General features: G+C 45.5%; 1 protein-coding gene across 1 annotated transcript in view; it reads right to left on the reverse strand.

Annotated features, from left to right (window-relative positions):
• Positions 1-235: 235 nt before the first annotated feature.
• LOC105045653 (uncharacterized) overlaps positions 236-24099 on the reverse strand; it is a 47077-nt gene continuing 23213 nt past the window's right edge. The window contains exons 5-6 of the mRNA XM_019850366.3: positions 1409-1525; positions 236-1317 (exon numbers count right to left, since the gene is read on the reverse strand). Of these exons, the coding sequence (XP_019705925.1) occupies positions 778-1317; positions 1409-1525 (657 nt within the window). The 3' untranslated portion in view covers positions 236-777. The remainder of the gene's footprint in view (positions 1318-1408; positions 1526-24099) is intronic.

Genomic DNA, 24099 nt, shown 5'->3' on the forward strand with positions numbered 1-24099 from the left:
ATCATCTCTTCCGAAGGTAGTCTGAACATTAGAGTCAAAGCCTCACACATCACAGATAAGATACATCAGCAAAAGCACTCAATCTGTCCATCATTGGCCATCAGTCATGGAAGTGAAAATCCAAAAAAAAATCATAAAGTCAGAAAACATAGAAGGACCAGTTTGATGGGGATTAATATTTTACAAGCAACCAAACGAGGTGTTTAGTTTCATCTGCAGAGTCCCCTCTCCATGATTTATGAAACTCCAGAACTACTCTTGATACCCTCCATTATGTTTTTCCTCAATAACCAATACAAAGACAAGTAAATAAAGGATAGCCAAACTAGAATATTGACGATAGTGGCACCTGTCCGGATAACCCATTCATAACAGCCCAACACCAAGTCGACATCATTGCTGGTATAAAGTCAACATCTAAAGAAATGCTACCAGGCCAAAAGGGTATGCTGCTGCAATGAATCTATGGCATCAACACTAAGATTTTGCATAGATTACAACCAGCACCATTGCACCACCAGGATACTGCTGCAAGAAAATGAATTAAAAGAACTAACTGATGATACTAGCGATTGAGGGCCATTAGTAGAGAAGCAATGCCAAAATTACTAAGACCAGATTTTTCCTTTGAGAAGATCATATCAATGTCATTGAATTTTAAAACAAAAAAATGCATGCAGATGTCCAAGTCAAAAGAGCAGTTTTGGAATCATCAAGCACCTTACTCCACCATAAGCAGAATCCTGCTCAGCAAGCAATTAGATTGTTACTCAGACCTTAATAGCGGGAGCGGAAAGGTGCATATGAAGCCTGTAACCCTGCAGAGTATTGAGCTTCCTGGCCTGCAGTGTATGGAGTTTCTCGGTACGGAACAAGCTCTCTGTACAAACTGTAGGGATCACGGTATTCAATAGGAGCTCGCAGCCTCATTTCCACATCCATGGTCCTATAATCATGTGTCTCCAACACTGGACCTCTCCTGTAATAGTAATCATCCACTCGTTGATCATGAGCATAAATAGGTGCAGGTACTGGTGGAGGTAGTGCTGCTGGTCGAGGTGGTGACACATAAGCTTTTCTTGCATACAGACCCACATGCTGAGGTTGTGAGGCATAAGATTCTCTTGCATACAGATTTGTACCCTTAGGAATCCTAGGGTCACTTCCATCAACTGTGGAGTGCTGCAAAATGCCATATGACAGCCTTCTACGTTGGATTTCATTGATGGAACTCAGCCCTTCTCTGCTGACCTCATCACGGCGCTTCTGCTTAGAGGCCTTAGTTGTATTGCGGAAAAGCTTGCATAAGTTTTTCACCTGTCAAGTATAGAGGTCAGCATTTTGTTTCTGAAGTTTATAAAATCTGCTTGATAAAATCATAGTTTGCCAACTGTTATTTGAAACTTGCCTGTTCATGCGAGAGTTGACAATTAAACTTGTTCTTCTCATAATAATTTACTTTTATTACTGCTTTGAACTTCTCTTCTGGGAGGGGTAAGCAATCATCAAGCACCGTGAAACGAACCTGTCAGATGAAATAATTAAGAAGATAAATATCAAAAACTGAATACTGGTGGTATGAAAACAAGTAATGCTACCTCACATATGTGAAGAAGAACTAACACATAAAGATACACAATTTGCATTTGCTGACAGCTACAACATCTACATCAGATAATGGCTGTTCCCAGCATCCCTCTACATCAGTTTAGTTTGCACCAAATAAACATGGATAACATATATAATTCATTAATTCTAATCTTTCTTGTCACTTAATCTCTAACAGTCCTTTCCTCTGGCAGTTCATATATATTATGAGTATGAGAACTATTTAGGGACTCAAATTTTGATACAAGAATCAACAAAGGTAGGACTACGAGCCCTTTTTGGTTGCCCAAGCATTGCATGCACTGCTTACACTCATGCACCCAACATACAAAAAATTAACGTAGAATCACGATTAACGCAGATCTCCTTTTAATAGTAAATGTTTCATCTAAACTCAATAGTTCCATAGGAATTCTTTTTAATAATTCTCAACAGTAAAGGTAAAATGCACCTGTAATAAATTTCATGGTGAGAAGTAGCACTTACTTCTAATTGATAAATTATCATGACTTATCAAAGAACACCGACAAGTATGAAACAACTAGTCATCAAAATGCTACTTGCAGTATACAACTTGATGGGTGTAAGCCTTCAAACGTAATGCATCATTAAAATTCATAACCCCAAGTGGTAAGAACACTTCAAAACAGGATATCCAACCAAAAGGACTTTGGCATCTGATAAACAAACAAAGGCATCTCATCCACACAGATTATTTTGAGCAAAATCTATCAAACGGTGCAACCAACAGAATAGCTTCAGTTCCAATCAAAGTCACCAAACAAAGACTTTGACTATCATCACAAGCCAAATGAAAATTGAAAAAAAATATAAATGTAGTTCCATGCCTTACAGACCAATTTTTGATCTTTGATGCAAATCAAACAAATGATAGATCTTAAGCACTTGGTCCAATTCAGCTATTATGAGTCCCTAGTGCATTCTCTAAACCCATTGGCCCCTTTTTGACATTGCATGCTAAATAAAAATAATTTTCAATAACAAAATGCAACATATGGTATTCCTAAACTTTTCTGCTTTTACCCTCTCTATTTTAGTTAGGGAACCTATTCTGTAGCAAATAGGTGACATGCAAGGCCCAAAAGGATCAAGATCAGGACCAATATAATAAGTGTTGAATGTGAGATGTAGGTATCCAACAACTTCAACTCTTCTTGTAAGGGCAAATGAAACCAATACAAGATTGGTAGCAAGTGCAATGCAAAGAAAGATAAGAAAAAGTTGGACATAACTGGGTAAGGTGAAACAGACAGTGTCCGATAAAATTCTAAAAGAGAAAAGGGTACATTGTACTTGCTTTCTCAATAATGTATAGAAATACAAGGTCATTATCATTATCTGTTAGGGCCTAAGATGAATGCCCCTTTTAACAATGATCCTCTCTTTTTGGTGAGATATGTTGGTCAGAAAACAACGAAGATGTTTCACCAAGTCTAGTTGTCTAATGGGAAGAATCTTTTATCAAACTTCACTTTTTAGGGGACTCACCTTGCTTAGCACCCATTACACCTTGCCCTAGTCACAAGTCTTGCAGAATAAAATCACACTCGTGGAACCCATCACATTACACTTTGGTTTTTAATAATAGAAAAAAATAGAAAAGGAAACAAATGTGGAGCAATTACAAAGCATAAAAGCTAGTAAAGTTACCATGTATATCTAATACATACAATTTGTTAAGCAAATGCTTTGAGTTCATCCTTTAGCATCAAGGATTCATGTCTCAACAGTAGCAGCATGTCTTGTTGATACCTTACTGTTTTGATGAGAGAATGTACTCAGAACGTCCCTGAACAATTCTCTAATGGGTCAGGACATCCCAACTACCATAGTTGGTATCGATAAAGGATAGACTAAACAGTTGTTACTCAACACTTGGGACATCCTGGAATCTTGAGACAATCTTTTTATTAACTTCTTCATTCTTGTTGTCAATGGTCATTTTGGTCCATCTCAGTTTGTCTCAACCTGTCCAAGTACCTCTACCAACTCGAGGCTAGATCAGAATGGATACTAATATCGAGAATTTAATCCTTAACTAGAATGCTTCTCAAGATATATAAATTTCATGTGCAACTATAGACTCTCATGCACAATGTCTAAGGTCATTAAAAAACAAATAACTTCAAAAAGAACTAGTAAGGCATGCTTTGTATCAGTTCACTCCAAAATATGCATTCTTGTTTATTATAGACAAATATAACTGTGTTCTAAAGAAACAATGGCATGCTCATGTCTCTTCATCCTTTACTCCTTTTTGTCTTGATCCAAAATTCCAATGGGTTTACTAAGAAATTTATATATAAGGGAAGTTGTGACAACCTAGTGATTCACTACAAGATTCATCTCTTAGCATTACTTCATCTTACATATTAAGCAAGAACCATAAAATTTACAAAGGCATTCAGTATGTGATGTGTCATGCAATATAGCAAAGTCTAAAGGATAAATATGCCATTAAATTAGTATGCCATATGAAAATCAAAAAGCTAGTGGCAACATCACCAATCCAAAGATCTTCCTAGAAACAGCCAAATTTCCCATTTATAAAATAATTATAATCTACTATATATAACATAGAAGCCTTAAAGCCTAGCCAATTGAGGCTCGCCTCTAAAGCCTTTCGCATTAACAGGACCTAAAAGATTCCATGCTCTCTTATTTTGATCACGAAAATCCTTGTGCCTCATACGCTTTGTGCCAAAAAGGGAAAAAAGAGTACATCTGAATGAAAACATGAAGATAAATGTCTTATTATCCTTTTATCCAATTATCTGCTCTCCTGTTTTTGTGGATATGCACCCACATTCATTCAAATATGCCTAAAAAGATAAATAAGTACATGACCTTAAATGGGAACTTTATATATCAAATCTACACTCAGCAAGTTTGATCGATGAGAAGCAAACATTCATCAAATACTCCCTCTCTGGAATAAACCATTTGATCTTCTCTACTATGTGAACTATGAAGCCTTTCTGCTGGGCTAAGGCCTACATTATAGTTATTAAACCTAGAACAGAATAGCTGATCAGATTGGTAAACTGATGAACCAGGATCCTGGCTGTTCTAGTTTTCTAAGAGGATATGTAAGGACTGAAATTGTGTTTGGATTAGTTGGAAACCACCAACCATACCAGTTTCATGAAAAGACGATGAATTGGCCGAAAGAAAACCGAGTGAACCAGATCTTACAAGGCCTAAAAAATATGGTGTTTGAAACAAGATTCGAGCCACTAACCTATGGAATAGTATAAAGCCCCTCATGCATTGCACCATTGTTTGTCGTTTCTCTATGAGGATACTTCATTTACTTATCCATCAATGCATGAAGCAAATTATTTTAAATCAAAGTTTTAAATCCCATGAAATGGCACTGTCCCGATTTTCCTATGGAATGGGATATGCCGTTGTCCTATCTCATCCCAACGCTGGAGGTTGAGGATGTTCAAAGACATACTGATCGGGATGTTAGGATGATGGTAAGACGGTCCTATCCTGACACATAGGATGGTATCTGTTGGTGCAGAATTCTGCCGATGCCGGAGAAGCTGGAGTCGAGGGGATCACGACCGCCGTCGGAACCTGTAAGAAAAATCTAAACCAGAGTTTGGGGTGCTCCGACAAGACCCTCCGACGCTCAAGTCAGTACTCTGCTTCAACAGAAATGGAGCACTCGAATGGAATTTTAGCAGAGTTTGAGAAAGCTTGAGAGAACTTTTGAAAACTTACCGAAACTGCAGCCCTATCCCATTTTATAGTAGAATGCGGTATGGTCTCGCCATTAATGGTGCAGACAACTGGGGAGTTGTCAAATCACCGGGAGCTGTCAAATCGAAGTGGATTGTCAGGTCATCAGAATTGACCCATGTCCTTGACAGGACAATGCCCCAAGACGGCCGCACAGCATGTCCTTGACGGGACAACAGCCCATAACGGTTGTACGGCGTTTGGATGGGTTGGCCGACTATATGTCGGTATTCGACTGCCGGGACGTCGGATGATGACTCGAAAACATCGTCGGCTGATCTGGTGCCTTGTGGAAGTCGGACGTCGGCTGCCAACCCCGACAGTGAGTCGGTGATATGGGTTCAATCGTTGGGCCGGTTGGAAACAGTATCGGTCTGTTTGGCCGACATTCCTTTGGCCGGATATTGTCGGCAGTCATTGTCGGAGTCGTCTGTCTGTCCGGTGGGTAGAGCCGGACGTCGGTCGAACCAGTCCGAGGATAAGTCGGCGTACCGGGATCAGTCGGTATATCCCAACAAGGACCATGCAATGGCCGATCACAGGAAGGTCATAATAGTGGAGATCCTAGAAGATTCAAACTCCTTGGTATCCAGCACTACTCAGTTGTAACTGAGATGGAGCCCGTCCGTTGTAGAAGTTCGGATGGAGACTGATTATCGTAGACGCTCGGATGGAGACCGGTTGCCGTGGAAGTTCGGACGGAATTTGCTTACTGTTGAAGCTCGAATAAAATTTGGAAGGCAGCCGACCACTGTAGAAACTTGGATGAAATCTAGTGACTGTAGAAGTCCTGTTGTTGGAGAAGCCCGGACGTTGACGAAGTCCAGAAGAAGCTCGGAGTAAAGTTGATCGTGACAGGAGAAAGTCAGAAAAAGATTCGGAGAGTAGTCGATCACTGTAGAAAATTGACTGACAGTGAAGCCCAGAGAGCATTTGGAGCAGTCCGATAGACGACTGAAGGAGCTCATTATTGGAGAAGTCTGGAGGGTACGATAGGAGCTCGTCCGTTGGAGGAGTTCGGAGGACATCGTGGAAGGTCAACTGCTGGAGGAGTCCAGATGATACTGTGGAAGCTCGTCCGTTGGAGGAGTCCGGAGGACACCGTGGAAGCTCGTCCGTTGGAGGAGTCCGGAGGACACCGTGGAAGCTCGATTGCTGGAGGAGTCCGGATGGTACTGTGGAAGCTCGTCCGTCGGAGGAGTCCGGAGGACACCGTGGAAGCTCGTCTGTTGGAGGAGTCCGAAGGACACCGTGGAAGCTCGTCCGTTGGAGGAGTCCGAAGGACACCGTGGAAGGTCGACTGCTGGAGGAGTCCTGGAAGGGTTGGCCTCTTACGAACTTCGGTTGGGGTTATTTTATACCCAACACCAATCTCCCTACTTTCGAGTTCGGATTTCGAATAAAGTACAGAAAAATTTTCACAGTCCAAGTTGTCCCCCTCGATTTTCGTACTCGATTATTTTCAGATATTTTGGCGTTTGGCGCACTGGTGCTGGAGTCTTTTCAAATCGAGGCAACCCGAAAAGATTTTTTTGGAATTCCCGCTGGAGCGTTGCTCCAGGTATGGCGCAATAATGATTCTGTCAGTCGTCAGCCATCTGCCACGACGAGTGGGACATGCGGCGGTTGTAGATCGGCCAAAAGAGATCTGCAATCATTATTGCGCCGGATCCTGCTGTCTATTTAAACCCGTCCCCCTCCTTCAGGGGTTTCACTTTGCCTGAGATTTTTCTTCGGTCCCCTCTTCTTCCCCGAGAGCTTCGTCCTCCTCCAGCATCCCTCTCGACCTTAGGCGCCCTTCAGGTCATCCTCCATCGCCTTCGCTGCCCTTCTGCATCTCTCGGACCAGCCTAGGTTAGTTCCAGAACTCTTCTTTTTCTTGCTGTTTTTTCATTTTTCTCCTTCGCGTTTCGCTCGTTCGGTTTCTCCGCGAGCGCCTTGTTCCTTATTTTTTTCAATTTTTTCGCAATTTTTTGAGATTTTCACTTGATTCAAAATGTCCTCCAACACTTCCTCCTCTAGCAGTTCTAGAAGTTCGCCTGTTCCAGCCCCTCAAAATCCTAGTTCTGTAGATGGACCTCGTCCGGTCTTTGTACCAGACACCATTCCCAACTCTCTGACTTCGGACGAACTCTCACTGATTAGGATTTAGTATGGGATTCCTCCGGAGTACGAGCTTGAGCTCTCCGGACCAACTGATCGGGCTAGCACCCCTCCCCCTGGCCGCTTCTGCTTATACCAGAAAACTTTCCGCGCCGGACTTTGACTTCCACTTCCACCTTTTGTTGTTGCTCTTTTTCGCTTTTTAAATATTTTTCTAGTTTCTGTAGCGCCGAACTCCTATAGGTTTCTGATAGGATTTTTTTTCCTCTGTCGTTTAGCTGAAGTCCGACCAACTCTTTCCTTGTTTAGAAATTTCTATACCTTCAAACGTCACCCTTCGGCAAAGGACTGGTGGTACTTCTCCTCCCAGTTTGGTAGAAAGAGGTTGCTGAAAGGTGCCCCATCTTCTATCCACAACTGGAAGGAGAGGTACTTCTACGTCCGATGCCCGACCCTGATGCTGGGGTTGTCCCCTTGGGGCTCCCTGAGGGACTCCGTCCGTCGGACTTCTAGCCTGGGAAAGGATGACCTTGAAGCCTCCAATAAACTTACGACTTATCCAGCTCCTCTCCTCTCCGACCTTCTGAAGGAGCAACTTTTATTTAACGTCGGCCTAAGCCCTCTCAACCCTGTCTGTATTTTTTTTTTTAGTCATTCGCTGCTTCCTCTTTCTCTTATTCTGTTTCTAAGCCGTACCGATCTTCTTTCATTGCAGATATGGATGCAGACGCGACTCGGATGCTAGCCAAGGATCTCAAGACCCACAAGAGGAAAGGCGCCGCAACTTCTGGGTCGACGAAGAAGACGAGGGTGGAGGGGACAAGCTCGGCCGTGCTTGCCCAGGCAGCCATTGCTGTCGACGCCCCCTCCGACGTCGAGCCTGCAATCCCCCGAGCTTCTTCAAGAAGCCCTCCAACCGAGGTTCCCGCTCCAGAGTCTCGTCCCGAGGAGGCGCCGGAGGCCGAAAGGAGGAGAAGAAAGAAGACAGTGGCCCGCAAGATCCGCAGCAGCAGGGCTGCCATCGAGGGGGCCGACGGCTCTGAAGAGGATCCGAGGGAAAATCCCTTCAACAATAGGGATTTAATAAAAAGATTGGTCGACGGGTGCGTATTACCCGAGGTCGTCCACAGGATCGTCCATGCCGATCCTGAACAGCGGGTTTGGGACTCTCTGGGGTCCTTTCTTGAGGTAGGCCGATCTACTTTTTCTTCCTTTCGCCTCTTCACTTAGTTCACTCCTTAGCTTTCATATCGACTTCCTGGCCGCTCTTGCAGATTGGACACCAACTCATCGCCAACATTGAGGCAATGAACAATGCAAAAAAGAAAGCAGCCCAGGCGGAGGATGGCCGCCAAGCTGAAGCTGCCCGTCTCAAGGAGAAGGTCGCCGAAGTCGCGAGTCTCCAAGAGGCACTGCAGAAGGAGGAACAAACCTCGGCAGATCTGAAGGCCGCCTTGGAGGAGGAAAGAAAGAAAGCAGAGGCCAAGGTCTTCAAGCTGAAGGAGCAGATCCCGACCCTAGTCTCGGAGGCAAGGGCCCAAGCAGTGGACGAGTTCAAGACCTCCTCCGAGATGAGGGATCTGAACGTCAAGTTCGGCCAGGCCGCCTTCATCAATGGCTTCGAGCTTTGCCAGGAGGTGGTCGGAAAGTTTCCTGAACTCGACCTCAGCTTCCTGGATGAAGCGTCCGACGATGAAGCCGGACCTTCCGAAGCTACTGCTGGTCTCCCTCCAACCGGGCCCTCTTCAGCTGCCGCAGCCACCGTGACCGACCTTCCGGGGGCGCCGAGCTCTTCCACTTCTACTCCGGAGGTCCGAGACCTCTAACTTTGTACTTTTCTTTTGTTATAACTTTTTCTTTCTCTTGTACTTAAGAATTATTCAATCAATGAAATCGGATTCCTCTTTACAGAGAGCTCCTTTTTCTTCTTCTTTCTTTTTTGCAATGATTTGCATTGTGACGCTCTTGTTTCCCTACAACAGTGCCCTGCCAAAGCTCTTCCCCTACCGCAGGAGATTCCTCTGAAGTCCATGATCCGGGATCTGAGAAGGGAAGTTCGTCACCTAATGAAGAAATCAAAGAAGATGAATGACGAACTTCACAGGTTGAGGAAGAGCCATTCGAAAGCCACCGCGAAGGTTACTCGCCTTCGAGACCTCCACAAAAAGGGCTTCATGGACTACACCCGGAAGAAGGCCGACTTCGTGAAGGAGCTTGAGGAACTCCAGAAACGCGCCAGCGACCGATCTTGGACTCAGGCTTCCAAGATCAGCTCCCTCGAGGTCGAGTTGGCGGTCGCACAGGAGAAGATCGGCTAATTGAAAGGGAACTCGTCCTGGCTTACAACTCAGGCCGACCACGATCGGGACTGTTCGAAGAAATTCTCCGACCTCCAGAAGCAGCTACAGGACACCGAGGCGAATTACAATACCTACCGAGTCGGCTAGTGCGGACAAGTAGACGACTACAGAAGGAGGCTCAAGACGGCAACCGACGAGGTTGCTCGCCTTCAGAAGCAGTTGTCCGAGAGAGCCCAGGCCGTTTCAATTCAAGGCTCCGACGAGCTCCGCTCCTTGAGGGGGACCATGGAAGAACTGTCCGTGGCCCTTGGGCAGGAGAAGGCCGAACTACAGCGGCTGAAAATTCAGCTGGTCTATGAGCAGCAGGCGATCAAGGATGCCGAGGCGGAGTCCGAAGTTCTGAGGAAGAGACTTCGGGAATCGAAGGGCGAAAGTCGGCGATTTCACCAAATATATCGAGAGATGCTGTTAAGAAAGAAGGAACTGGAAGAAGAAGTTGAGAACTTAAAGCAATCCCTGACAATGGCTGGAACCAAAAGTTCGAAGTCAGAAGAAGCCAAGCTTCCTTAGAACTTTTTTACCTTTTGTTCCATGTATTCTTTTCTTTTCTGGTTGTTTCTTTTTTTTTGGCCTTCAAAGGCTTTTGTAATGCATTCTTTACTAATGAAATAAAAGAAAATTTTCTCATTACCTTGTATACTCTTGCTCTGAGTTGTCGTTTACCGAGCTTCTCTTGTCTTTTGTCTTGTTTGATGTCGACGTTGTTTGAAGGTTCCTGATCATCGTCGTGTTGATTCGTCCTTTTTGTTTATGACCGAAGGTCTTTTCGAGGCCATTCGAGTTTGACGCTTTCTCCCGATGTTCGAGCTTGGGGTCCGAACTTCTCGTTACTTTGAGGAAGTCTATTTTCTCCTGCTAGCGTTGGGTTCCCCCTTAGAGACTGAAGATTTTTGACAAGAGTTTTCTTCCTCATTGAGACGAGATCCCTTGTGTCTTAGATGTAGTTCGTTTTTTCCTTATCTCTCGTGTAGCTCGTCGCTTTTCTTTTTTCTCTCTCCCTTTCTTTATGTTTGGACGAGGGTTTTTCCTCTGCTCCTAACGGGGTTGTAGGGGTGTAGAGGAACCGCTAAGGGGGCTCTTCCCCTCATCCGGTCTTAAACGATCATATCTTCGTTTGTGTCAGGACGAGGTTCTCCTCCTGTTCCCGACACAATCAATTTCAGCTCATGTTGGGACGAGGTTTTTCTCCTGTTCCTAACAGGACTGTGGAGGCACATAAGGGCCGTTGCAAGGGCCTCTCCCCCCATCCGGTCTCTAAATAACCGGGCCTTCGACCTTGTTCATGTTAGGACGAGGTTCTCCTCCTGTTCCTAACATGGCTGTGGGGGCACATAAGGACCGTTGCAAGAACCTCTCCCCCCATCCGGTCTCTAAATAATCGGGCCTTCGACCTTGCTCATGTTAGGACGAGGTTCACCTCCAGTTCCTAACATGGCTGTGGAGGCGCATAAGGGCCGTTGCAAGGGCCTCTCCCCCCATCCGGTCTCTAAATAATCGGACCTTCGACCTTGCTCATGTTAGGACGAGGTTCTCCTCCTGTTTCTAACATGATTGTGGGGGCGCATAAGGGCCGTTGCAAGAGCCTCTCCCCCCATCCGGTCTCTAAATAATCGGACCTTCGATCTTGCTCATGTTACGACGAGGTTCTCCTTTTGTTCCTGACACGCTTAATTTCGATTGTCTGAAGGAGCTACTCCCTGTCGTTATAAGCTCATGCCAAAAGAAAAGATATGCAAATATGAAACTTTTATTTAAGGCAAAGTTATCGGTAATACATTCGTAAATTTTTCGAATTTCATGATCGCGGAAGGTCTGCTCCTCCGAGCTCTTTTAGATAGTACGTTCCGGACCGGACTACCTTCCTGACTTCATACGGGCCTTTCCAGTTTGGGGTAAGTTTTCCTTGGTTCTGAGGTTGTGAAACAGTGGCTCGCCGAAGTACTAAGTCCCCCACTCGGAAGGCTTTGCTCTTGACCCGGGAGTTGTGGTAGCGGGCTACTTTCTGCTTGTAGGCTGCCATCCGAACTTGAGTTGTCTCCCACTTTTTTTCTAACAAGTCAAGGTTGGTCTTGAGATCCTGTGAGTTACGCTGCTAGTCGAATGCCACGACTCGCGCCGACGGAAGCTTGAGTTCAATCGGGATAACGGCTTCTGTTCCGAAGGCTAAGGCAAAGGGGGTCTCCCCCGTAGGCAGTCTTTGGGTAGTTCGATATGTCCATAACACATGATAAAGCTCGTCTGCCCAAGTTTCCTTTGCTTTTTCAAGTCTCGCCTTGATTCCTTGCAACAGAGTCCTGTTGGTCACCTCGGCTTCGCCGTTTGCCCGTGGATGGGCTACTGACGTGAAGTTATGGGAGATGTTTAAATCCTCGCAAAATTCAGCAAACCTTGCTCCAGCAAATTGTAGCCCATTATCAGTAATAAGAGTTCTGGACAAGCCGAACCTACAAACGATTGACTTCTAGACGAAGTCCTGCACTTTAGCTTCTGTGATTTTCGCCAAAGGTTCGACTTCGACCCACTTGGTGAAGTAGTCAATTCCACCAGGAGGAACTTCCGCTGCCCGGACGCCATGGAAAAAGGTTCAAGGATATCCATCTCCTATTGTGCAAACGGCCATGGGGCACTCAAAGATGTAAGTTCGGAGGTGGGCTGTCTTTGGATATTCGCGTATCTCTGACACCGATCACACTTTCTGACATATTCAATGGAGTCGTGGTGCATTGTAGGCCAGTAATAATCTTGTCGGAGCAGTTTGTGGGATAAAGATCTGGCCCCTAGGTGACTTCCGCAGACTCCATGTACCTCCCACAAGGCAAAGTCGGTCTCAGAAGGCCGGAGATATTTCAAGAGGGGTAAAGAGTACGACCTTTTGTACAGCTTGCCCTCATAAAGGATATATCGGGAGGTCTGATTTTTAAGCTTCCGAGCTTCTTTTGCATCATGAGGAAGAACCCCGTCTTTGAGGTATACAACCAGTGGGTCAATCCAGCTGGGTTCAGGACTGATCTTCATTACAAGCTGCGGTTCTTCCGTATTTGGACACTTCAGAACTTCGAAGAAGACTTCCTTGGGTAGTTCAGTCGGAGTCAGTGTAGCCAACTTGGAGAGAAGATCGACCCTGGTATTTTCTGCTCTTGAAATCTGCTTGATGTCAAAGCTGCCAAAGACGGAGATGATCTCTTTTACCTTTTCGAGATACTTGGCCATACTATCCTCCCGAGCTTCATAGCTTCCGCTGACTTGTCCCACCACCAACTGGGAGTCACTGTAGACTTGGAGCCGATCTACCTCTAATTCTTTAGCGATCTTTAGTCCTGCAATCAGAGTTTCATATTCTGCTCCGTTATTTATCGCAGAAAATTCGAAGCGCAGCGCGTACTCCGCGATAATTCCTTCCGAATTGACCAAGATCAGGCCCGCACCCGCGTCTGACATGTTGGAGGAACCGTCCACATAGAGGGCCCAAAAACCATCAGGGAGATCTGCTCTTTCCTCAAAGGAGTTCGGCTGAAGCCCTGGGTTGTCAGCTTCACCTCGTTCAAGTTCGGCTTCTTCCGGGATAGTGCATTCCATTATAAAGTCTGCTAATATCTGGACTTTTATCGTCGGCCGAGGTCGATAGTTGATATCGAATTCCATGAGCTCGACTACCCATTTCGCTATCCTTCCGAAAGCATCTGCTCGATGTAGAACTGCCTTAATCAGCTGGTCGGTGAGCAGTGTTATGGTGTGCCCTTGAAAATAAGGTCGGAGCCTTCGGGCTACAATCAACAGGGCGTAAGTTGTTTTTCTAATTTAGTGTACCTGATTTCGACGTCTCTCAATACTCGACTTGTGTAATAGATCGATCGTTGAATTTTTGCTTCTTCCTTAACCAGAACTGCTGCGAGAGCCACAGGGGAGACCGTCAGGTACAAGAACAACTCCTTTCCAGATTCAGGCTTTGCCAATAATAGAGGTGAGCCGAGGTAGTTCTTCAATTCTTCGAACGCTTGCTGACATTCAGCAGTCCAACAGAAGTTCTTCGATTGCTTGAGAGTCTGAAAGAAAGGTAGGCACCGTTCGCCCGACCTTGAGACGAAGCGATTCAGAGTTGCTACTCTCCCAGTAAGGCGCTGAACTTCCTTTATTGACTTTGGGGCGGTCATTTCCTGGATGGCACGAATCTTTTCCGGATTTGCTTCGATCCCGCGCTCCGATACCATAAAGCCCAAGAATTTCCCTGAGATTACTCCAAAAGCGCACTTGGCTGGGTTCAGCTTCATCTTGTATTTTCGGAGGACGCCGAAGGTCTCTTCAAGATCGGTGAAGTGATTCATTGAGGATTTGCTTTTTACAAGCATATCGTCCACGTAGACTTCCATGTTGCGGCCGATCTGCTCTTTGAAGATCTTGTTCACCAGCCGTTGATAGGTCGCCCCTGCATTTTTTAGGCCAAAAGGCATGACCCTGTAACAGAAAAGACCACGGTCAGTGATAAAAGCAATTTTTTCTTCGTCCTCTGGTGCCATTCTGATTTGATTGTAGCCGAAAAATGCATCCATGAAAGTGAGAAGCTCGTGGCCCAAGGTTGTATCTACTAATTGATCAATTCTGGACAGAGGGTAACTGTCCTTCGAACAGGCTTTATTCAGCTTTTTGAAGTCTATACACATCCTCCACTTGTCGTTCGCCTTCTTGACGAGAACCACATTGGAGATCCAGCTCGGATAGTTGACTTCTCTGATGAACCCGGCTTTCAGGAGTTTATCAACTTCCTCAGCCATTGCCTTCTACCTTTCCGATGTATGATCTCAGATTTTTTCCTTCATCGGTCGACGTTTGGGATCGACAGCTAGACAGTATTTCATGACTTCCGTATCAATCCCCGGCATGTCCGCTGGAACCCAAGTGAAAACATCTGTATTTTTTTGTAGAAAATTGATGAGCTGTGTCCATATCTCTTCTCCCAGGTTGGAACCGATCTTTACCACGTGCTCTTCATTCCCATCGTTCAAAGGAATTGGGACAAGATCTTCGATTGGCTCACCCCGTTCTTCAGTAAGGTCATCGCGGGTGTCTAATCCATCAACCGGACAGGGATCAGACTGACCATTTCTTTGTAAGGCTATGTTATAGCAGTGTCTTACCAGGACTTGATCTCCTCTGACCTCTCCGACCCCTCGGCTTGTAGGAAATTTCAACTTCAAATGGTAGGTCAATACCACAGCTCGGAGGGCGTTGAGGTCAGATCGGCCGAGTATTGCGTTGTAGGCAGACGGCGCTCTTACTACCAGGAAATCCACTTGCGCTCTAGATTGTTTCGAATACCGACCTGCAACTACGGTCAAAGTTATTACTCATTCCACTGGCACAGCATCGCCAGTGAACCCTACCAATGGAGAGCTTATCGACCCTAATCGATCATCCGGAATGGACATTTTTGAGAATGCATCGTAAAACAAAAATATCGGCCGAGCTTCCCATTATCAACAAGGATGCGGCGTACATCATAGTCAGCAATATTTAAAGAAACTACAGCCGCATCATTATGGGGGAATTGAATCTCCTGGGCATCTTCTTCAGTAAAAGTTATAGATTCTTCAGTTCTCTGCCGCTTAGGGGCTCGGTCGATCCACTGGCTACTCTCCGTCGGGATCCTCCAGAGATGGTGTTGATGATCCCGATTAGAGGCCGATCTTCAGGCTGTTCTTCTCTCCTTGGCGGCTCTGGTGGTGGTAGGGTCCTTGGCCGATCTTCTCTACCTTCAGGCCGGCGTCGGATGAATCTGTTGAGCCGACCTCGTCTGATGAGCTCCTCGATCTCATCTCGGAGCTGAATACACTCCTCCGTGTCGTGGTCGTGGTCACGATGATAGAGGCAGAACTTGTTAGGATTGCGCTTCCCGGAGTGTGTGCGCATCCTTTCCGGCCTTGGCAGCTGCTCCTTGATCTCCATCAGCACTTGAGTTTTTGGAGCATTGAGAGGGGCGTAGCTGTGGAATCTTCTGAGGGAGAGCTCCGCCGAACTCTGCGGTCCGAGCTTTTCTGTCTACGAGCTCGGGGGGAGTTCGGACACGCTTGTGTCCGGGGGGAGTTCGGGAACGCGATCGAGCTTCACTCGATCCTTTTTCAGCTGTGGGCTTGCCGGGGTCACCGCCTGCCGCTCCTTCGCGGCCTCCTCATCCTTCAGCTTGAAGGCTTCCTCTGCTCGGGCATATCCTTCGGCCCGAGCCAGCAAATCAGTGAAGTCCCTGGGATATTTCTTTTCCAGGAAAAAAAAAGGTCATTCTTTTGAAGATCGCTCTTTAGGACGGCCATTGTAACGACTAGTCCAAGTTCCGGACCTCCAATGCGGCGGCGTTAAAACGGTTGACATAAGTTCGATGGATTCTCCTCCTTTTGCTTGATGTTGACGAGAGACTCCGAACCTCTCCGGAGATGTCGGCTGCTGACGAAATGAGCCGCAAACTGGTGGCTCATTTGATCAAAGGAGAAGATAGTACCGCTTCAATGTCGAGTACCAATTTCTTGCTGCTCCCTTCAAGGTAGATGGAAAGCTCGGCACAGGATGACGTCTGCGCGCCATGGAGCAGCATCTTGTCCGAAGGCCTCCGGTGGTCGATCGGATCGAGGTCCCGTCGTAGCTCTCAAATTGGGGAGCTTGAAGTTCGACGGGATCGGTTCCTACATAATCCTTTGAGAAAAGGAGGGTCAGTACAGATATCCTCACCGTAAGCAGGGGGAGCATGGTGGAGCTCTTCGATCCGTCGATCCATCTCTTGGAACCTTTGATCCAGGAGATTCTCTCGATCGCGAATCTTGAGGATCTTCTGGCAGAACGAGGTAGGGACCCTCCGGGGGTGGAATCGTGATCAGACAAGAGGGCTCTCCGCCCCTGCTTCCCCTTTTCGAGGGATACAGGGCGACTGGCCCAAGTGGGCCGCCCGATCGCGGATTCCGAAACTCCGACGATGCTCTTTCCAGCCGCACAGATGCCTGCGACTGCTGCTGCTGCTGCATGGCCTGCACCGCTTCGGTGAGGCCCCTGACCTGCTGAACCAGTAGGTCGAACTGCTCCATGCCGACTGCCGTTGTCGGAGGAGGAGGAGCCTGAAAAACTGAAGACGAGGCAGCTTGCGGATCTTGCTGAGATCTGGCCACGGAGGCCGTAGATCGCCTGGTGGATGCCTTTGGAGAGGCATCAGGTGGGGATCTGGCAGGAGAAGAAGAAGAAGATGTCGAAGAAGATGACTGGAGACAGTCCGTTGAGTACTCCTTTAAGAACAAGGTCCTGCGAAGACACAGCCCTTCCTCTAGTGCCAATTCTGTTGGTGCAGAATTCCACCGATGCCAGAGAAGCTGGAGTCGAGGGGATGCGGCCGCCGTCGACCTGCAAGAAAGTCTAAATCGGAGTTGGGGGTGCTCCGGCAAGACCCTCCGATGCTCAAGTTAGTACTCTGCTTCAACAGAAATGGAGCACTCGAATAAAATTTTAGCAGAGTTTCGAGATAGAGTTTAGAGCTTAGAGGAGAACGTATCTGGGAGGTCACTTTTATAGACGGGAGAGCGTAACCGATTGACAGCGACGTCCATAACGTCTTAGTGGGTCATTCAGGGCCACGTGAGTTTGTTACGGAGAGGAGTGGTGTCCGTTGTCGCGACTTGCCGGAGAGTGATGGGGTCACGTGGAGTTTGTTACGGAGAGTGAAGTGGTGTCTGTTGTCACGACTTGGGGAGTGGTGGGGCCACGTGGAGTTTGTTACGGAGAGTGGAGTGGTGTCTATTGTCGCGACCCATCGGAGAGTTCGGACCGGATGACTGAAGCTCGGTTGGGACGTCTGGTGGAGCGGAATAGCTCTCTGTCTCAACAATCTAAGAGAAGGTCAGATGTCTCCGAGGCTGCGACGGGTTAACTGCAGTTGGGTGCTGTTGGTGCTGCAGACGGAAGTTATCTACTGTAGAAGCCCGGACGAAAATTTTCTGTTGGAGAAATCCGGCTGGAGTCCGATTGCTAGAGAAGTCCGTCTGAAATTTGTCTGATGTAGAAGCTTGTCTGAAGACTGTCCGCTGGAGAGGTCTGGTTGCATGAGGAATCCGACAGAAGGTCGACCGATAGCAGAATTCGGAAGGCATTGTGGAAGTTCGTCTGGAATCCATCTGCTGTAGAAGTTCGGATGGAGTCCGATTCTTGTAGGAGTCCGGAAGGAGATCGCTTACTGTAGAAGCTCGGATGAAGACCAGTTGCCGTGGAAGCTCGGATGGAGACCGCTTATTGTAGAAGCCCGGATGAAGTCTGCTTGCAATAGAAGTTCGGAGTAGAAATCCGACTGCTAGAGTCCGTCCGTTGTAGAAGTTCGTTTGGAATCCATCCGCTGTAGAAGTTCGGACGGAGTCCGATTCTTGTAGGAGCTCGGATGAAATTCGGAAGGCAGTCGACCACCGTAGAAATTTGGATGGAGTCTGGTTACTATAGAAGTCCTACTGCTGGTGAAGCTCGGACATTGACGAAGTCTAGAAGAAGCTCGGAATAAAGTTGATCGTGATAGGAGAAAGTCTGGAAGAGATTCGGAGAGTAGTCGATCACTGTAGAAATCGGCTAATAGTGAAGCCCAGAGAGCATTTGGAGTAGTTCGATAGATGACTGAAGGAGCTCATTATTGGAGAAGTCCGAATGGTACGATAGGAGTTCATCCGTTGGAGGAATCTGGAGGACACTGTGGAAGGTCGACTGTTGGAGGAGTCCGGATGGTACTGTGGAAGCTCGGACGGTCGAGGGAGTTCAGAAAGACGTCGCACAAGATCGAAAGCCGGAAGAGTCCTGGGAGGGTTGGCCTCTTACGAACTTCGGCTGGGGTTATTTTATACCCAACAAGCCTAATTTTACTTATACCCTCTATGTTTTAAATAGTATCAAACTAACACTCTTGGTCATCGATATGTTTCAATATGGTTCAGCTATTGACTTACCAACAAAAGATATTAGCTTTTTCTCTCAATGGATAGAAATCCCCCTCGCTCATATGGGAGGGTTCACCAATGAAGAAGAGGTAGAGATGGAGAGAGCCACCGCGGAGGGAGAGGGCAGGTTGTGGAGGTTAGTGTGGAGAGGAAGGATGGCATCGAAAGCCTCATGGGTGGGATTGGACAAGGAGGAGGAGAAAGGGTGAGGAGTAAGAAGAGGGAAAAGAGGCCACCGACAATGAATGAGTGGAGGTGGAGAGAACACCATGGAGGGAGAGGGCTCATGGGCAGCCTTAAAGAAAATGGATGATAGGGTGGAGAAGAAGATGAGGAGGAAAGAGAGTAAGGAGGATGGATTTTCAATGAGAAGGGTGAAGGTGGAGGGGGCTACCATAAAGGGATAGGGCACATGGGTGGGCTTGAAGGAGGAAGGGGATGAGGAGAAGTAGATAAAGAGAAAGAAGAAAAGAGGAGAGAGCCGTCGGTAAGGAATGGGTGGAGATCAAGAGAACCACCATAGAGGGGAAGGGTTCATGGGCAACCTTGGAGGAAGTGAATGACAAAGAGGAGAAGAGGATGGGTAGAAAGAGGAAGAGGAAGGATAGATTGCGATAAGAAGAGGCAGAGGTGGTGGAGGCCGCGATGGCTCATGGGCAATTTGAAGGAGCATAAGGAGGAGAAATGGATAAGAAGAAAAAAGGGAAGAGAGACAGAGGGATCATCGATGAAAAATAGTTAGAGGTGGAGGAAGCCATTATTAAGGTGAAGCCCATATCCAGAAAAAGATCCAACTCAGACCCACAGCAGGCCAGGCCCGATCCAGAACCACGCACGAGCGCGGCCCAGTGCGAGCGCGGTGCACATGGTCTACCGTGTTTCGCGGTCCATGGTGAGGCACATGGATCGAGCGCTTGTTTCCCGAGCATTTCTCACGGTCCATGCGGATTCTGATGGACCGAAGTGTGATCTGACGGTCCTTATCCCTCCCGATGATGATCGGATGGTTGATATCCAATCTTGATTGATTTAGACCTGATCTTGATCATTTTTTGGGTATTTTTGGACCGTTCGATGCAGATTCAACGGCTGAGCTTATTTCTTCGATTATACAGTGGATAGGACTCCGATTTTGATGAGGTTTGGACCTAAATTCATCTGGTGACGAGCTCTATTTAAGGGGAGGATTTGGGAGAAGTTTTGTGAGCCTAAGAGTCATGAAAAAATTAAAAAAAAGGAGAGGATTTAAGAGAAGAAAAAAAGAGACGTGAGATTTTCTTTTTGAGAGAAAAATAAGAGTGTTTTCTTGTAAAAGAGAGTCTATGTGAGTCCTTTTTTATTTTTCCTCTTCTTCCTCTTTTTCTTTAATTTTGTACTCCGTTGTGCCGTGGATTATTAATAGAAGAACGTTGAGGAGGTTTTGCCCATGGACGTAGGCCAACAATCAAGCCGAACCATGTAAATCTGATGTGCTTTTTTTTTTCTTATTTTTATTGTTTAATTATCTCTCATATTTTGCGTTCTACATTTGTTCTAGTTACTTTTCTTCTATAAAACGATCTTGTTTCTACTGTACTTGTGTGCTGTGTGGATCAAAGTGTGCTCGATTATCCATGGTCTGTTCTTTCAATTTGGTATTAGAGCGCAGGAGACTCTTTTGTAGTTGGATTGATCTGAAATAATGGCGGACAAGGTGACAACAACAAAATACGAGATACCGAGATTTGATGGATCAAACTTTGCACTTTGAAAGATGAAGATGTAGGCAGTATTGATCAAAGATAATTGTGAAATTGCTTTGCAAGAAAAAGAATGCAACCTCAAGAGATGACGGATGCGTAATATGAAGAGAAAGACAAGCTGACAATGGCAAACCTCTATCTGGCATTGGATGATTCGGTATTGTTCAATATCGAGATCGAGACTACTACAAAAGGAGTTTGAAAAAAATTAAAAAATCTCTATGAAGATAAGTCTTTGGTTAATAAAATCTATTTAAGACGACAATTATACAATCTAAAGATGAAGGACGGGGCATCAGATCAAGAGCACTGGGTGTATTCAATTTCATTGTGAGCAAGCTTGCGGCCCTAGATGTCAGAATCAATGATGAAGCAAAGGCCAGCATTCTACTTTGTTCTATGCCGGAGTCTTGGGATAATCTTATCATGAACTTGAGTCACGTTGAAATCTTTAAGATGGAGTTTGTTGTTGCATCATTGCTTACAGAAGAGATGAGGCAAAAATCTAGCCAAGAAAGCTCTTCGGGAGAGACCATGATAGTGCGAGGCAGATCTTTCGAAAGAGAACATGGTGATTAAGGGAAGACAAGATCTAAATCCAAAGACAAAAAGAAGGTAAAATGCTAGAATTGTGAAAATACAGGGCACGTAAAGAAAGATTGCTAGGTCAAAGGAGTTGATACAAAATCTAAATCGAAAAACTTTCAAAACAATATAGCAAAAAGTGAAAGTGGTTCGACTACTTCAGATGATGGGGATGCATTGACGGCATTGGAAAGATCTGATCTTGCACGCTATTGGCTCTTGGATTCGGGGGCATCTTTCCACATGACTCCTTTTAAGGAGTGGTTTCATACATATAAATCATTTGATGGAGGAGTTATCTATTTGAGTAACAATACTACTTGTCCTGTGATTAGAGTGAGAGATGTTCGGATCAAGATGTTTGATGGTATAGTTCGGATGGTTTCTAATATTCGACATGTCCCTACACTGCGTAAGAGCTTATTATCACTTGAAAAGTTTTATAAGCAAGGTTTAAAGTTTATCGAAGAGAAAGATCAAATGAAGGTATCCAAAGGGTGTTTGGTGGTGATAAAGGGAGTCCAAATAGGTAGTCTTTATAAATTAGTGGGTGAGACTCAGGTGGGAGAGGCGACAGTAGCAATCTCAAAGATGGTATCTCTAACAATTTGACATCGACATCTGGGATATATGAACGAGCGTGGGCTACAATTATTATCAAACAAGGACCTTCTTCTAGGGTTCAAGTTAGCACCACTAGAATTTTGTGAAGATTACATATATGGTAAACAAAAAAGGATCTTTCTTTCTTTATCATAGCAGCGGAGTAAGAAATTTCTTAGCTAATCACTCAGATACTTGGGAGTCGTCTGATAGATCATTGGGTGAATGTTCCTACTTCGTCTCTTTCATTGATGACTTTTCTCGAAAGGTTTGGACATATATCCTGAAGCGAAAATTCGATGTTTTTGAAACCTTCAAGAAATTCAAAGCTCTGGTGGAAAATGAAAAAGATTTGAAAATTAAATACCTACGTTCTGATAATGGAGGAAAATATTGCTCCAAGGAGTTTGATGAGTTTTGTAGTGAGCATGAAATTCGACGATAGCTTACGGTTCCGGGACACCACAAAAAAATGGTGTGACAGAGAGATTTAATAGAACACTCATGGAAAGGGTCTGTAGTATGATGAGCACTGCAAAACTTGACAAGAGATTTTGGACAGAGACTGCATGTACGGCTTGTTACTTGATCAATCGAGCCCCAATAAAATCTCTTGGATTAGAAATTCCAAAAGAACTTTGGAGTGGTAAGCCAGTAAATTATTCCTATCTCCGTGTCTTTGATGTGATGCATATATGTGGATTACAAAAGAAAAGAAGACAAAATTGGATAGGAACTCTTGGAGGTGTATTTTTCTTGGCTATGCTACAGGAGTAAAGGGATATCGATTGTGGGACCCTCCTACCCACAAGATCGTTGTTAGCCGAAATATTATTTTCAATGAGAATCTTTTCAAGGCATCAAAAAAAAGCAAGATAATGAAGCCATACTTTTGTTGAGTTCCTTGATGCAGGTGACGAAATGCAAGCAGAGCAAGCACAGGAGGTCGATGAGGTAGCTGATAATGGACCAAGTGTAGAGTCTCCACAATCCTCTAAGGATGCTATCTTACTGGAAGAGTCACCAATGAAGTCTGAGCGGCCTAGGAGGGTCATTAGACCTCCTACTAGGTATGATGACTATGTCACTTCTTTCATTCCTTTCTGCTAACCATATTTGTGCTTATGTTGCTTTGACAGAGGAGAACGAGCCAACATCATACAAAGAGGCATGCAAGTCCACCAATGCTGAAAAGTGGCATTATGCTATGGAGGAGGAGATGGACTCACTTTGGAAGAACAAGACGTGGAAGCTTGTAGTTCTACCGGAGGAGAGGAGTCCGATCAGATGTCGGTGGGTCTATAAAGTGAAGAAGGATATAGATAAAAATATGGAGAGGTTCAAAGCACGTTGATGGTGAAGGATTATGCTCAGAAGGTAGAAATTGATTTTGATGAAATCTTCTCACTAGTGGTTCGTCTTACTACTATTCGAGTTGTCTTGGCGATTGCGGCAGTCATGGATTTGGAGCTCGAGCAGATGGATGTAAAAACAGCTTTCTTGCATGGTGATTTGGAGGAAAAATTTATATGATGCAACCTGAAGATTTTGTTGAAAAAGGCAAGGAGAAGTTGGTTTGTCGGCTGAACAAATCGTTGTATGGTCTCAAACAGACGCCGAGGTGTTGGTACAAATGATTTGATTCATTCATTATGAGTTTGGGATTTGATCGATTGGAGACAGATCATTGTGCATATTTCTGTGATTATGATGATGGAAGCTTCTGTATCTTGCTGTTATATGTCGATGATATGGTGGTCGCAGAAAACAGCAAGAGTCAAATATCAGATCTGAAAGCTCAGTTGGCTGGAGAGTTCGAGATGAAGGACCTAAGAGCTGTGAACCAAATACTCGAATGAAGGTGCTACGGGAGAGAAAGGATAACAAGATCTGGCTTTATAATAGAGATATGTGGAAAAATTCTGTGGCGCTTCATATGGCAGAATACAAGCCGGTGTCTATACCCATTTTCTATTCAGTTAAAATTATCAACAGAGCAATCACCCAGTACGGAAGCAGAAAGACTGACATGGCCCGAGTACCATATTCATCAGCAGTAAGGAGCCTTATGTTTGCATGGTATATACAAACCAGACATTGCACAAGCAGTGGGAGTTATGAGCCGGTATATAGCAAATCTAGGTAGCAACCATTGGACAGCAGTAAAGTGGATCCTCCGGTATCTGAGGAGGACTACTGATCATTCACTTTGTTATAGATCAGCAGGATTGGAGTGCATCGGGTTATGTTGATTCTGATTTTGTAAGTGATCGAGATAAGAGAAGATCTACCATAGGCTACGTGTTCTCCATGGATGGGGTGCTATTAGCTGGGAGTCTAAGCTTCAGTCAGTGTAGCATTATCAACGATAGAGACAGAATATAT

This window comes from Elaeis guineensis, chromosome 5, assembly GCF_000442705.2.
Source record: "Elaeis guineensis isolate ETL-2024a chromosome 5, EG11, whole genome shotgun sequence".
Lineage (NCBI taxonomy): Eukaryota > Viridiplantae > Streptophyta > Magnoliopsida > Arecales > Arecaceae > Elaeis > Elaeis guineensis.